Genomic DNA, 14,911 nt, shown 5'->3' with positions numbered 1-14,911 from the left:
ACGAAGAATAGCTGAAGTGCAGATTCCTGGAAGGAGTAGGAGAGGAAGACCAAAAAAGACCTGGGGGGAGGCGATAAGGCAGGATATGTTGGTAAAGGGGATTAACATTGATATGACCCAAGATAGAATTGTGTGGAGAAATGCAATTAGGGAAGCCGACCCCGCATAGGGATAAGGCAAAGAGAATGATGAAGTGATTCTTTGATATTTTTTTACCTGTATTATTTAAAATTATTTCTTTTACAAAAATTACATAAACATTAGTCTTAGAAAACATCACTTTAGTAAAAATTATTTAAACGTTGACATTTAAAAAATTTTCAAAATCAAGTAGTCCAGAAAGCCACTGCGCATCCGCTAGGAAAGATATTCTAATTCGGATTTTTTGCACAATCTTACTCAAAAAGGACCCCTTTTAACAAATTTGCATGTTGCCAGGACCAAAAGTTGGTCAAAAATTTTTTAAACGTTTTTTTTTGTTTTTTTCCTAAAATTATTTTTTTTGCATAGAACAAAATTTTTTTAGGTTTTTTGGATCATTCCAAACAGAAAATCCCTTTAGTGACTTTTCTTTTATGCAGTATGGTGCAAATGAAAGGAATAAATTCGTTTTTTCGTAAACCGGCGACTTTAAGCAAAAATCCCGAAACAGGTCGATTTTTGTTTTTAAGTTATGATATTGTGACATATATGGTATACTAGTGACGTCATCCATATGGGCGTTATGACGTAATCGATGATTTTTTTAAATGAGAATATGGGTCGTGTGCTGGCTCATTTGAAAGGTTCTTCAATTCTATATTCAGTAATATAAACATCTACATAATTATTTATACAGGGTGTACAAAAAATTTTTATTAAATTAAATCATTTGGCAAATTGACAAAAAAATTAAATTTTTGGACACCCTGTATAAATAATTATGTAAATATTTATATTACTGAATAGAGAATTGAAGAACCCTTCAAATGAGCTAGCACACGACCACTATTCTCATTTAAAAAATCATTGATTACGTCATCACGCCCAGATGGATGACGTCACTAGTATACCATATATGTTACAATATCATAACTTAAAAATAAAAATCGACCTTTTTCGGGATTTTCCTTAAAGTCGCCGGTTTACGAAATAACGAATTTACTCCTTTCATTGGCACCATACTGCATACACATGCAACAGTGGAAAATAGTGTCGCGCACACTTGATTGGCAATTAAAAAACAAAGGGGTTTTTGATATTCTATTGCAAAAAACTCTTCGTGATTTCATCAATCGATGTTTAAGGAATATCTGCCTACCTTGGCAACATTCAAATTTTCAGTTTTTCACATAGTTTTTGAGGGTTAAAAATGGCCGATTTTGCAATTTTTCAATTTTTAATCGCTTATATGTCAAAAACTATCAACTTTAGAGAAAAGTCACTAAAGAGCTTTTCTGTTTGGAATAATCCAAAAAACCTAAAAAAAATTTGTTCCATGCCAAAAAAATAATATTAAGAAAAAAACAAAAAAAAAAACGTTTAAAAAATTTTTGACCAACTTTTGGTCCTGGCAACATGCAAATTTGTTAAAAGGGGTCCTTTTTGAGTAAGGTTGTGCAAAAAATCCGAATTAGAATATTTTTCCTAGCGGATGCGCAGTGGCTTTCTGGACTAAAGGTCCATCTCTTCGTTAGCATTAGCTTCATTATCTTCCTCTGACACCTCAGTTATCTTGGAGTTCCCACAATTAGTACCCATGCACATGCACCCTTTGCAGAATATTGAACAACTAATTCCTATCTTCCTACAACCGCAGTTTTTTGTACATCCTTTGGTACATTTACATGCTAATTTTTTCAAGCAAAGCTTGTGGTGCAGGAGCTTTGATAGTAAATATTGGAATTATTCCATATTTTGAAGTTTGCCCGGCCGAGTCAAGTGGATCCAAAGTATTACCTATAAAAAATAAGATTCAATCATAACACACAATCGCATAAAAAAGTTATAATGAGAAATTGAAAAAATAATCCTAAAATCAAGAACCGTTGCATACTTATTACTGCGTACCGAAGTACTTATTACATTTTGAAAAAGCATATCTTATTCAAAAATAATCCTAGAATTTTTTATAATACACCATTTTAAATTAAACAGAATAAACTTTCTTTTTTATTATATAAAATATACCTAAATGTAGAAAAAAAAGTTATATTGGAAAATTTAAAAAATAATCGTAACAAATATAGAAACTCGTTAAAAGTATAAAATTTTGAAAAAGATAACCTCTTTAAAAGAAGTCGTACAACATTATACAGTAGAACATTTTAAACGTAATTGATTTCTATTCTTCTTACTTGTACCATTGCATATGCCTAAAGTTGCGTAGAAAAAAGTTACAGAACAATATTTGCGAAATAACAAGGGAAATTGCCCAAAATTGCTGTGAGTGGCGAATTTTGAAAAATCATATTTCGAAAACTTTAAATCCCAATGACCTCTACCAAACATCATTTTAAAGAGAAAATATGTAAGTTTTTTTTTTCTCTGAAGCAATGTCTGTACCTATATCTCCGTGGACAAAAGTTATGGGACAAAAAACAAAATTTCTTTCTTTTGGGTTTCTTTGTGCTTCCTCTTTTGAATATATTTTTCTAAAAAAAAATTATCTGTGACTTTAAAAAGTTATATTTAGATAGGAAAATTTACCCAGGAACAATTTTTATGTAGACGTGTTTATACCAAAAGTGCATAGAATTCACCCTAATGTAACCTGTGCCCGGGGACTAATTCACCCATTTCTCAAAAACGCACCCCTTTAAATGGTAGCACTCCGCGGTTTTTTCATATATAGAGATTCATTGACCATATGAAATAATAAAACCCCGTTAACGTTGTAGTTCCTTTCTATTCGCGGTGTGCAAGTACTTGGAAGGGAAACGAGAAACGACCGTGCGCGAGTCGCGGAGAATATTTCAACTATCTTAAATAATTCATATTGTCAATTGAAATTGTCAAATTGACGTATATTTCATACCTTCTGTCATCGAAGCAGAAAAATTATATATTGCTCCACAATATTGATATGATATGCAATTATTATATAAAGGTAAATTTAATTAATTGTATTTTGCTTGTAGTACTGCATTTTAATAACTAATTTTATTTACTACATACAATTGTTTACGTTTGCATAGCATAACCTGCATCTTATTTTTTCTTCTTATTATTTTTTTGGACTATGGCCTTGACAATTATCCAGCAACCAGGACTAATATAATTGGCCAATATAATTAAAAGTGCGAATAAAAGTACAGAGCGTAGAAATAGAGGTCGCTTTGCCGAACTTGCACGGTCCCAATAGTACATAATCAATAGCCTATTATAGTCTGGGCAGATTATAGGAGAATGGGCCATTTTTCGGAAAAGTTATTTACCAGCAAAGAAAGTGTTGGCTATAACTAAATCATTATCTATACAAAACTCTAGCAATCTTTTCCCGTTTTTATTAATTGTGTGTTCTCCGTGCCTACCTATAGCTCCTTGCCATTTCATGTTTTCGTTTCCCACTCTAGCATTGAAGTCTCCCAATATTATGAGTGTTCCCTCATAATCTTCTACTGTCTGCTGTAGTTGTTCCCAAAATTGATTTTTTGTCGTTTGCTTTGTCACTTTCTCCAGGTGCGTATATTACAATCAAAGTTATAATATCGCTTTTACTACAATTCATTGATACTTTCAATAGTCTCTCATTGATGAACTCCCAATTTCTTATACTTTTTACTTTATCTTTGGGTATCAAACAGGCTACTCCTGCTCTGGCCCATTCAGTTTCCTTTACACCACTGTATATTAATAGATTTCCATCTCCTATTATTTGTGTCCCAGCTCCCTTTTTTTTTGTCTCAGTGATGGCTATTGCAGCATAGTTTGTGTTGCTAAGGGTCTCTACTAATTCTAACTCTTTTCCACTTATTCCTCTAACATTCCATGTCGCTGTTCTCCATACCTCTCCTTTCTTATCTATAACTTTCAGTTCCATTTCTTTTTCCGTTTTCATTGCCGAATTTGTCATCGTTTTGTCCGCCTCTGCTTTTATTAGTTTTTTGGATTAGCTCTGTTGCTCTCTTTTTCAATTGTGCCAGTTTCCATATTCCATTTCCATATTTCATCATTTATAATGATCTTCTGGTATTTAACTTTTACAACATTACCTTTTTGCCTCTGTTCATTTGCATATTCTCTTAGTTGTTTTTGAATCTTTCTTTCTTGGATCGTATAGTCATCATCAATAAAAAGTTTTCTTCCTTTAATATGTCTTAACTTGTTCTTATTTTTCATTATGTCTGCTTTATCACCATATGTACTCAATTCTAACTTGCACATTCTCTTATTCAGTTTCGTTATCTCTTTTATCTCACACTTTGTTCCAAGAAAAGTTTGCAACTGATTCTCTATATCTTCTTTTAGCTCTATAGTATCTCCTGCAGTTTCAAATCCGGTGATAATAATGTTATTTCGACGTTCTTTCTTTTCCATAGCTTCAAGTTTATATTCTAGCACCCTGATTTTAGTTTTCATTACTTCATTTTCTCTTCTAATCTCTTTTACTTCTTCCAAACTCTGCTTCCATTCACTTGTTAAATCTTTGACAATTTTTATTAATTCTTTACGCTCAGTTCTCATTTCTTTCATTTCATTTGCTATCTCTCTCATTCCGTTTGTTACTTCTTTAACCATCCCGCTCATTTCATCCATTCCGTATTCCTCTGATACGCCTATGGAATGTGTAATCTGTGTTGCCTATCTGCTAGCGCCAACGATCATCTACAATTCAACCTTGCGGATAGATAAATCGCTACCAACAGATAAGACGCCACGTTATTTTGATTTCAGCCTACCTCGAATATTATTAGTCCTATTGTGTCACTAACACTCTCAGCACTTTGTTGTAGTATATTATTTGCTCACAGTTCACTCCTACAATTTCTAATTCTCGATATTTCCGAAATTCGGATGAAATATCAGAGCACTCAAAATTGCGGAACTATTTCAAGGAACTTTTAAACAATGAAAATACAACAGCAGAGAATCGCACACAGATAACAGACGAAACACCTGAAGGAGGGCAAGAAGACGTTTATGAAACTAAAATAAAGATGGAAGAAGTTGAAGATGCACTAGAAAAACTAAAAGTTGGTAAAGCAGCAGGGATCGACGGAATAGATGCTGAATTATTGAAATATCTTGGACAACAGGGTAAACAAGAATTACATGACCTACTAAATTTAGCATGGACAAACAAAAAAATCCCAGAGGATTGGAACATTTCAATAATACTGCCTATACACAAAAAGGGAGACACGAAAGAGTGCAGTAATTATAGGGGTATATCACTTCTCTGCTCAGCGTTGAAAATCTACGAAATTATCCTAGAAAAGAAACTACGAGAAATAGTTGAGCCTCGACTGGCGGATATACAAAGTGGATTTAGACCATCACACAGCGTACAAGATCATATATTCACACTACAGCAAATTACTGAAAAAACACTGTTAAAAAACGATACACTGTACCTGGCGTTTTTAGATATGAAAAAGGCGTTTGACATGGTCAATAGAGAAGGAATATGGCAAAGCCTGAAAAACAAGGAAGTAGATGAAGAACTTGTAAGTGTAATAAAGAGTTTGTATGTCAACACAAAAAACCAGGTCAGGACAAGTAACTTAATCTCCGGCGAATTTTCTAATAACGACGGGGTTAGACAAGGTGGAGTGTTGAGCCCACTGTTATTTATTTCCGTTATGGATGAAGTTATTAAAAAGTGTTGGAAAAAAACTAAAAAATGCGCTATAGGGTATAGAAATTTGCAACAAATAAAAATTGAAGCCTGTGCATTTGCTGATGACATTGTATTAGTTGCAAGAACTGAAAAGGCTCTCGCAGATAACATTAGAATCTGGGCTGAAGAACTAAAAAACTACAACTTAATAATAAATATGGAGAAAACTAAAGTAATGACAATAGCCAACAAAGAAGCAACTGTAAATATTGAAATCGAAGGGCAAAAAATCGAGCAAGTAGACCTCTTTAAGTATTTGGGAATAATGTTAAACAACAAAGGTACACAAGAAGATGAAATTGGAAACAGAATAAAATTGGCTACGAGAACTTATTATTCACTGTATAAAAATTTCCTAAACAAAAAAGAAATATCGAGGAAAACCAAAATGACAGTATATAAAACTGTATATATGCCAATTACAATATATGGGGCAGAAAACTGGGTACTTAATGACAGACAAAGAAAAAGATTACAAGCTACAGAAATGAGATACTTAAGAAAAGTGGTGGGAGCAAGAAGATTAGACAAAAGAAGAAACGAAGATATAAGACATGAATTACAGGTAAAATCGCTCAACGAAAAAGTTGAAGAAAAGAAGTTAAAATGGGCTGGACACATGATAAGAATGAGTGGTGAGAGACAAGTGAAAATGACATGGGAGGCCAAAGCAGTGGGTAAAAGCAGGAGGGGCAGACCAAGGAAAAGCTGGAACACTAGTGTAAACGAAATACTCAAGAAAAGAGGAACATCGTGGCAAGAAGCAAAAGTTTTAGCAGCAGATAGGAAGAAGTGGCGTAAATTTGCAGAGAGTATTATATAAAGGAGGAATCCTCGACACCTAATATGGTAAAAGAGGCAACCGATTATGTATGTATGTATGTATTTACCAGCAATTTTATTGCTGGAATCGAATCTTGTAATTGTATATATTAATAATATAGGTATGCAAAGTCCGCAGATAGTGTGCTACTTTTTTTATAAACAAAATGGCGGCCAAAAATCGTGTTTTTTTTTAATTTTTGCTCTATAACTCCAAAGTTTTTAACTTTACACCAAAAACACCCAAATAAAAATTCACCGTAATTAAATTCTACATAGAGATAAAAGTAATTGTTTATTAATAATTAAATAACTTGGTAACATGAAAGTTCTTTTCGTATAGATTATAATTCCAGAAGCCGATGGAAATTGAATGAACAGTTTAGCAACAATTGAATTGTTAATTAAAAATTTACGGTCGCTACAATAACCACAATAATTATGATACATTAGAATAACTATGATTTTTGTATAAAAAGACAGTGTACAGTGCCGGCAAAAAAATCTTTACATTGCCAAATAAATCACCAAATTTGAAGACAATTTGCATGCGTTCTGTCTGCGCTTGGAGGGGAGGGTAGGGGAGGGGGATAGCGTACTTGCGACGGCAATTATCTGTAGTTTACGGACCGCTTGGCTTATTTAGGGTATTCTGCGCGTTTGTACTGTAAACAGTTAACTTTGTGTGGGTAGTCAGTGTTAAACTTCTTCTCATTTACCGCGTAAAGTTTGAGATCGTCAAATTCTAAATTGAACTGACAAATATTGGTCGAAAGAGACTCACAAAAGAGGAGAAGGTACGTGCTTTAACACAATGGAGAGAGGAGACTCTGTAATTACCGTAGCACGTGATATTGGTGCTTCAAGAAGGGCTATTTATCAACTGAAACGTTGCAGCTGAACGTTTCAGTTGATAAAAGCCCCTCTTGAAGCACCAATATCACGTGCTACGGTAATTACAGAGTCAAATTTCTCCAGTAATGTTAAAGCACGAACCTTCTCCTCTTTTGTGAATCTCTTTTGAGCCATATTTGTCAGTTCAATTTAGAATTTGACGATCTCAAACTTTACGCGGTAAATGAGAAGAAGTCTAACACTGACTACCGACAAAAAGGCAACTGTTTACAGTGCAAACGCGCAGAATACCCTAAATAAGCCAAGTGGTCCATAAACTACAGATAATTGCCGTCGCAAGGACGCTATCCCCCCTCCCCTACCCTCTTCTCCAAGCGCAGACAGAACGCATGCAAATTGTCTTCAAATTTGGTGATTTATTTGGCAATGTAAAGATTTTTTTTGCTGGCACTGTACCTATCTATGTACTTTACAAAATTGAAATTGGACTATTTAAGCGGCCTCAGAAATATTTTAAAATTATAAACAATTTTCTGGCTTATAAACAAATTGAATATCTCGGGAAATATTAAATTAAATTAAATCATGAAAACGGTATTGAAAAAAAAACGGCAGGACGTTTCTTTTAAAAGGAAAAACAAAAAAAAATTGTAAAAGACAGATATTAAGGATGTACTCAGAAATTTGTTCCACACGAAGTTTTAGATTTATTGTTTACATCTGGGACTTCTTATTTCTTCCGAAATAATCCTGTTTTTGCTCTAGTTTTTCCACCCCTAGGTACCTAGTTATTAAATATTGTTTTCATGTATTTTTAATCTCCTTTCTTCTCCGCTTGTCCATTGCTTTGTAAATAATAGCTAAGGCTCTGTTTTTAAATTATCTCTTGCTACTCGATCTTCTACACCATGATGAAACTCTATTCTTAACATTTCTTTTTTAGATGCTTGTGACAGCGAGAAGATTGAACAACTAGTATGCTGGCTTTATTCATCTGCTCTAGCACAACTACCGGCATTAGTCCGACAATGGTGGACAACTTTGGATAGCAAATTAGCGCAAGTGGTGGAGAAAGTAACTCAAATATACGTATCTCCTCGTCTTATTACACAAGAGTTGAACGATGTAATGACATATCAGAGCAAATTTAAAAATATGGTGGTAAGCACATAACTTGTTCTATCAATAAGATCCGGGCCTAACCAGTAAAACAACAGTTTTTTGCAAAAATTATTCTTTAACCCCCTCTACTTATCGGCTCACAGCGAATTGTACCCTTTGTCTAATTGAAAAATAACACGGTACATTATTAATATAACTTTGTTTTACTTTCCAGCTTAAAGTATCGCACGTGGCAAGAGAAATCACAGCAATATATACTGTAGACGAGATACAAGAAGATTTAGTTATAAGTTTACCTCAAAACTACCCTCTTGGTGGACTGACACTTCAATGTAAAAAACAGATTGCTGGATCCAGTATTAAACAATGGCTGTTACAATTTAAGAAATGTGTAATACATCAGGTACATATCTTTTACATTTAAAATCTGTAAGATATTTTTACCACGGCTCTCTGCTAAGTCAAGTCAAGTCAAATTTATTGATCACATGCGACATTATACAAAGTACATGTATGAGACAAGTCAAAGTTACAGACATACATCTTAAAAGTATATAAATTAATAAATACGATAAAACATACTTAAAAGTTAATTTTAGAATATGGCTCTAGCTCACAAATGTATTGATGTACACACCTCCGAAAGTTTGGCTGATGTAAATTCATTCGTATATCTATTGGCAATTTGTTAAAGAAACTTATGGCTGCATAATGTGTGCTACCTTCCAACAAAACAGAACGATGTTGTGGAAGCATTAAGTGATTGTCTCTGAATCTTGTTGAATAAACATGGTTAAATTGAAATTTATAAACTTTCATTACTGTTTTAATTTTTAGAATGGAAAAATATGGAATGGTCTCTCTTTGTGGAATAACAATTTAGAAAAGAAGTTTGATGGCGTGGAGGAATGCTATATCTGTTTTGCTGTTTTGCACCAAGGAACGTACCAACTACCAAAGTTATCATGCCAGACTTGCAAGAAGAAATTCCATTCTGCTTGCTTGTACAAGTGGTTCCGAACGAGCTACAAGAGTTCTTGTCCAATTTGTAGAAATTTATTTTAAAACCAGAATTTTATGTTGACTGTTAATAGAAATTGTTATTTCTAAATATGTTTATTTTTCTTGGTTCTTAAAATGGATCTAAAAATAAAGAATATATTTTCATGGAATATAAGTTTATTTCATTAACACTTTCATCTCCGGGCCAATATCAGATATCTGCCGATTTATATAGTCATTGGAAAATTGTTGGAAATGTAAACACGGTAGCCGTGTCGGTAGCACCTGATTGATAACAGTGTAAACACGGGAGCCGTGTCGGCGGACTTAAAAGTGTTTTAACCTTCATGAGGTCACTGGTTCCAGTCTGAACTGTCTAGTAAATATGTATAGTAATTATTTTATTGCTACATTGCAAAGTGGGGTTGCAAGGGCTGTAAAGGTAAGAACAGAACAAGTGGGTCCAGGTGGAGGTGTAGGTCGCGGTGGATGCTACTAGTTAAGTCGCGGTCGATGTCGACAGCACATAGCAAGGAGTGAAGGAGGTCACCTGCGCTGTCAGTCGAGCTAGAACCACTATCAAGTGAAGTAGTTTAATGAAATTTGAATGACAAAAAGACTGTGCTTTTGCGATGTTGTGTCACTCAAGTGATGATAGTGTTGAAATGTCAGCCGTATATAATCAGATCCTCCTTCATATTTCAAAAATTTACTGAATTTAATTACTTTAGAAATTCATAAATAAACTGAATACAAAAAAGGGATTATATAAAAAGTATCAACTCAGATAGCGCAGGTAATGACAACTTGGCTTCGAACGGATCAATCACAGGGAAGCATCCTTGTAGGCCGCGCAGTAGACATCCATGTAAAACAAACTCATTTTATTTTATTTATTTAGCGTATGGACTTTCACAGTACGATAAATACACAAATATAATATATATTATTTAAACACTAAAATATAATGAATGAATCTAAATATTAATGTCCAATTTGCATAGCGATTCAATTGCTTCTGGGGAGCATTCCACAAAGTCCTGGAGGTTTCCACGGTAGGCACGATTTAGGCAATCTGAAACAATTACTTATGGTCTGTCTAGGCGATACACAGTCGCATTGTGGACTTTCCGCACGACCCCATTTGAACAGAGAATCAGCACATTTACCATGTCCGGTACGTATGCGATTAAGCCTCGCCCAGGTGGACCGGGGCAGACCCGATCCGATGAAACCCTGGGTTGGGGTGGATATCTGAATATAGTCTGCTGCTATTGTTGGCATCCATCTTGTGGACCATTGCCTTTGTATATCATAGGAATCACCAATTGTTCGGGCAGATCTGATTGGAGGATTTCTAGACCTCAGTCGCTGGTGCTCTTTTGAGATGTCTGGTATGTCTTGATGGATTGGTAATTGTATGTTGGCTACAATTTTCTGATACTCTCTCACTAATGCTGCTGTACGGCGTAGATCTGGTGGAGCAATATTGCTCAAAGTAGGCAGCCATCTCACTGGGGTTGATTTTATTGTTCTAGTGATTATTCTCATGGTTTGATTAAGTTGGACATCGATTTTGTTTGTATGTGCACTATTTAACCATACTGGTGCACAATATTCTGCCACTGAAAAAACCAAAGCTAGAGCAGAGGTCCGAAGAGTATCTGCAGAAGCACCCCAAGTTGTTCCGGCAAGTTTTGTTATTATATTGTTTCTTGTTATTTTATTTTATTTATATTTTATTTTCAAAAGCATCGATGTAAACCTCCTGGATGGCATCGCGTTAAACCTTCACCGCAACTTACCTGCTCTGTTCGCTTCCATTCATTACAATATGTTTGTTTTACATGGATATCGACCACGACCGACACCTCCACCGCGACCCACTTGTGCTGTTCTTACCATTAGGTCATAGTTAGTGAGACACAGTGGCGGCCCGTGAGGTAGTGCCATAGAGCCATGGCACTACCTTGCTAACTATGCAGAAACATATTTTTTATCTTAAAAACATTTTAATGCCTGTTTATTTTTTTGTGAATATTTCTCTTTATTTTTATAAATTATATCAAATCTGGCAACTGTGTAGCGCAATGCAAATCTACCGACTCTGGCCACCCACAGCTGACCGGATAAAGGATGAAAATCATAAAAATCCCAGTGCCGAACGGCATAGTGGCTCGTGAGAAAAGAGAAAGATTGTATGAGCATCCTGTGTAAGTGACAGAGAGAGAGAGCGGTATTGCACTTTTAACATACGTTTAAATTGGAGTCTCCGTGCCAGGCTCGAAATCTCGAAAAGGAAGTTAGTGGATCTTAAGATACAGTGTTTTAGATCTACATATTTCTAGTTTCTTTACGCGTTCGCTTGACGCTATTGTGTTTATTGTCTACTACTGTATTGTATATTTGTGTTTATACTCTACTATATTTTTTAATTTGTAATTATTAGTTAGTGCGTTGTGATCGTGGGTGTCGTAGGTATAAAAATAATATTTTGATTATTTTCTACGTTTAATTTATTTATTGACAATGAATCAAATTAGTATATTAAAAAACTCTTTTGGTGGTTTTTCGTTAGAAAAAAAACTACAAATTAAAGAACTCGGTCGGCCTTTACCCGATTTAAAAATTGAAAAACAAAGTGGAAATGGACAAAAACTTCGCTGTAGTAAGTTTAATAAAATTATTTATGATAAAAATAGCTGGTTGTGTGGTTGCGAACAAACTAATAAACTCTTCTGTTTTGTATGCGTTTTGTTTGGAGGTGACGAGACTTGGTCAAACAAAGGCACCGATGATCTTGTACATATATGGGAGAAATTGAAATCCCATGAAAAATCTAAAGTGCACATGAATAACGTTTTTAGCTTTTCAATGCTTGGTAAGTTAAATATAAAAACCCAATTAAATTCAGCTTATCGTGATACTTACTCTAATTAAACATAATGAACAGGTAGATAAGAATCGATATTTTTTTTTTATTTATATTTTATATCCTTTTTGACCATATCGTAAAACCGCCACAAAAAATTTAGGCAGCTGCCCGGATTCTGGCACTACCTTCCTAAAGTTATACGAGCCGCCACTGGTGAGACAGTAAGCCAACAACATAAGCTGCTTGTTCTGGACATCGAAGTAAAAAGTGAAACTAAACCAAAATATCCGAGAAGCCCACAAAAAATCAAGTGGTGGATGCTAAAAGATGAGAAAGAAGGTATATTCAGGGAAATAATAGTAGAGAAAATATGTTGGAACATGAAAGGAAGCCCTAATACAATTTGGAGAAAAAGGGCCAGTAGTATTCTGCCGTGCTAAGCCCAAAGGCGGTAACTGATTTTTTATCGAAAATGAGATTGTTGTATTTCTACGTAGAGCAGGGTATTTAGAATATTTTTACCAAGTCCTTGGAGTTGTAGAACTATTATAATGGGTATCTAGAATATATTTACAAAGTCTTTGGAGTTGTAGAAGCATTATAATATAATGAAACCTACCTAGAAATACAAAAATGTCATTTTCGATAAGAAATCAGTTACCGCCTTTGGGCTTAGCACGGCAGTATTAGAGAGACTGCTATTGTAATACTTGGGAAAACGTCAGGAAAGAAGTTTGAGGATAAAGACACTTGGTGGTGGTCAAACGAAGTACAAGGAAAAATAAAAGAGAATGGAAAATTATATAAAAAGTGACAAGAAAATAGATTGGACACAGATCTTCAAAACTATATGGTCGCCAAAAAGGAAGCAAAACTAGCAGTAGCAAAAGCTAAAGCAGAAGCGTATTCAAACCTATACGATCAACTTGATACCAAGGAAGGCGAAACAAAGATATATAAAATAGCCAAACAGATAGCAAAGAAAGCAAAAGATTTTAACCAGATTAGATGTATCCAAGATGAAAATAATAAAATACTAATTCACGAAAAGGATGTCGAAAAGAGTTGGAGAAAGTACTTTGACAGCTTATTAAATGAAGAATTTAACAGACAGCCTGTAGAGTCAACGGAGACAGTAGCAGCAATGGTCACCAAAATAACAAACGTGGAAGTGGCTCAAGCGCTTCAAAAAATAAAGAAAGAAAAAGCGGTAGGACCATATGATATTCCTGGGGAAGTATATGGAGAGCATAGGGAGCAAGTTGGCTGGCAGGTTTATTTAATAGAATTATGGAAGTTGGACAAATGCCAGACGAATGGAGAAGCAGTATACTAGTAGGAGTAGGTACCTGGTCTACAAAAACAAAGGAGATATACAACAATGTACAAACTACAGGGCTATAAAACTGCTTAGCCACACTATGAAAATATGGGAGAGAGTAATTGATAGACGGATAAGTGAAAAGACCAAAATATTCAATAATCAATATCATGCATGATACTATAAATAACGTTATTTATAGTATCATGCATGATACTATAAATAACTTTATTAGTATCATGGTATCATGGATGGACATGTAGAAATTTATCTAGGTGGATTGTTAAAAGCATAGTCCATAAAAAGAAAATGAAGAAGAACGTCATTTTTTGTGTGACATGCAGTGATCATAGAGGTATATATTAACATAGAGGGAGCCTACCTTCCGCGCTTCCTGACGACAAGATCTCATGGACTGGTTTGCTGCATCTCTTTCTAACACATTGTATCGAAAATCTATGATGACATTCAGTGTGAATATAGGCACGGAAGAGGAGGACAACTGTAGCAGCTTTACTATGCGTAAGAGTGAAACAGCACTAATCCAAATAAAAAAGATGGTGTCGTCACTTCGCTCTGAATGACACTCTCTCTATGCTAATATATAACTCTATGGCAGTGATGTGGCATCACTGGTGACATGAGACATGACATATGACATAACTAACCTCTTTTCCTTTTCATTTGTCAGTTGTAAACGTGGGTTTTGCAAATCCTCCTGGTAAAGAATTCATAAAGAATTCTTTTAGCTAAACTTGGCTAAACACTGTGACTGCTGAGCACTGAGGCTAAAATTTAGAGACTTGCACAGGGGAACTACTGTACTCTACCTGACTCTTCCCGTCCAATACCCCAATCAACGACTCTACGTAAAGTGTGGTAAACTCGATTGCTCTTTAGATATTGAATAATAAAATTATGGAGGTTAAAGTCGAAGTTAAAGAGGAATTGGAGGAATATGACGAAAGATACGTGACCAGTCAGCTGTCCACAGAAGTACGTCTCCCAGATGTGAAGGATGAACCTAACAAATATACACCTGAGTCTGGAAATAAAGGTAAGTCCAAAAATGTTGTATAGTCAGTGGCCAGTG

General features: G+C 34.8%; 2 protein-coding genes across 6 annotated transcripts in view; both read left to right on the top strand.

Moving 5' to 3' along the window:
- LOC126887489 (E3 ubiquitin-protein ligase listerin) overlaps window positions 1-9,797 on the top strand; it is a 76,591-nt gene extending 66,794 nt beyond the window's left edge. Inside the window, exons 18-20 of the mRNA XM_050655060.1 lie at window positions 8,442-8,659; window positions 8,835-9,023; window positions 9,458-9,797. Coding sequence (XP_050511017.1) covers window positions 8,442-8,659; window positions 8,835-9,023; window positions 9,458-9,685 — 635 coding nt within the window. The 3' untranslated portion in view covers window positions 9,686-9,797. The remainder of the gene's footprint in view (window positions 1-8,441; window positions 8,660-8,834; window positions 9,024-9,457) is intronic.
- A 4,694-nt stretch (window positions 9,798-14,491) lies between these two features.
- Window positions 14,492-14,911, top strand: part of LOC126887491 (zinc finger protein 729-like) — a 124,215-nt gene continuing 123,795 nt past the window's right edge. For all 5 annotated transcript variants that reach the window (XM_050655089.1, XM_050655085.1, XM_050655083.1 and 2 more), the window contains exon 1: window positions 14,492-14,875. In XM_050655089.1, the coding sequence (XP_050511046.1) occupies window positions 14,737-14,875 (139 nt within the window). In that variant the 5' untranslated portion in view covers window positions 14,492-14,736. The remainder of the gene's footprint in view (window positions 14,876-14,911) is intronic.

Source organism: Diabrotica virgifera, chromosome 6 (genome assembly GCF_917563875.1).
Source record: "Diabrotica virgifera virgifera chromosome 6, PGI_DIABVI_V3a".
NCBI lineage: Eukaryota > Metazoa > Arthropoda > Insecta > Coleoptera > Chrysomelidae > Diabrotica > Diabrotica virgifera.
This window is presented reverse-complemented; position numbering and strand designations above follow the sequence as displayed.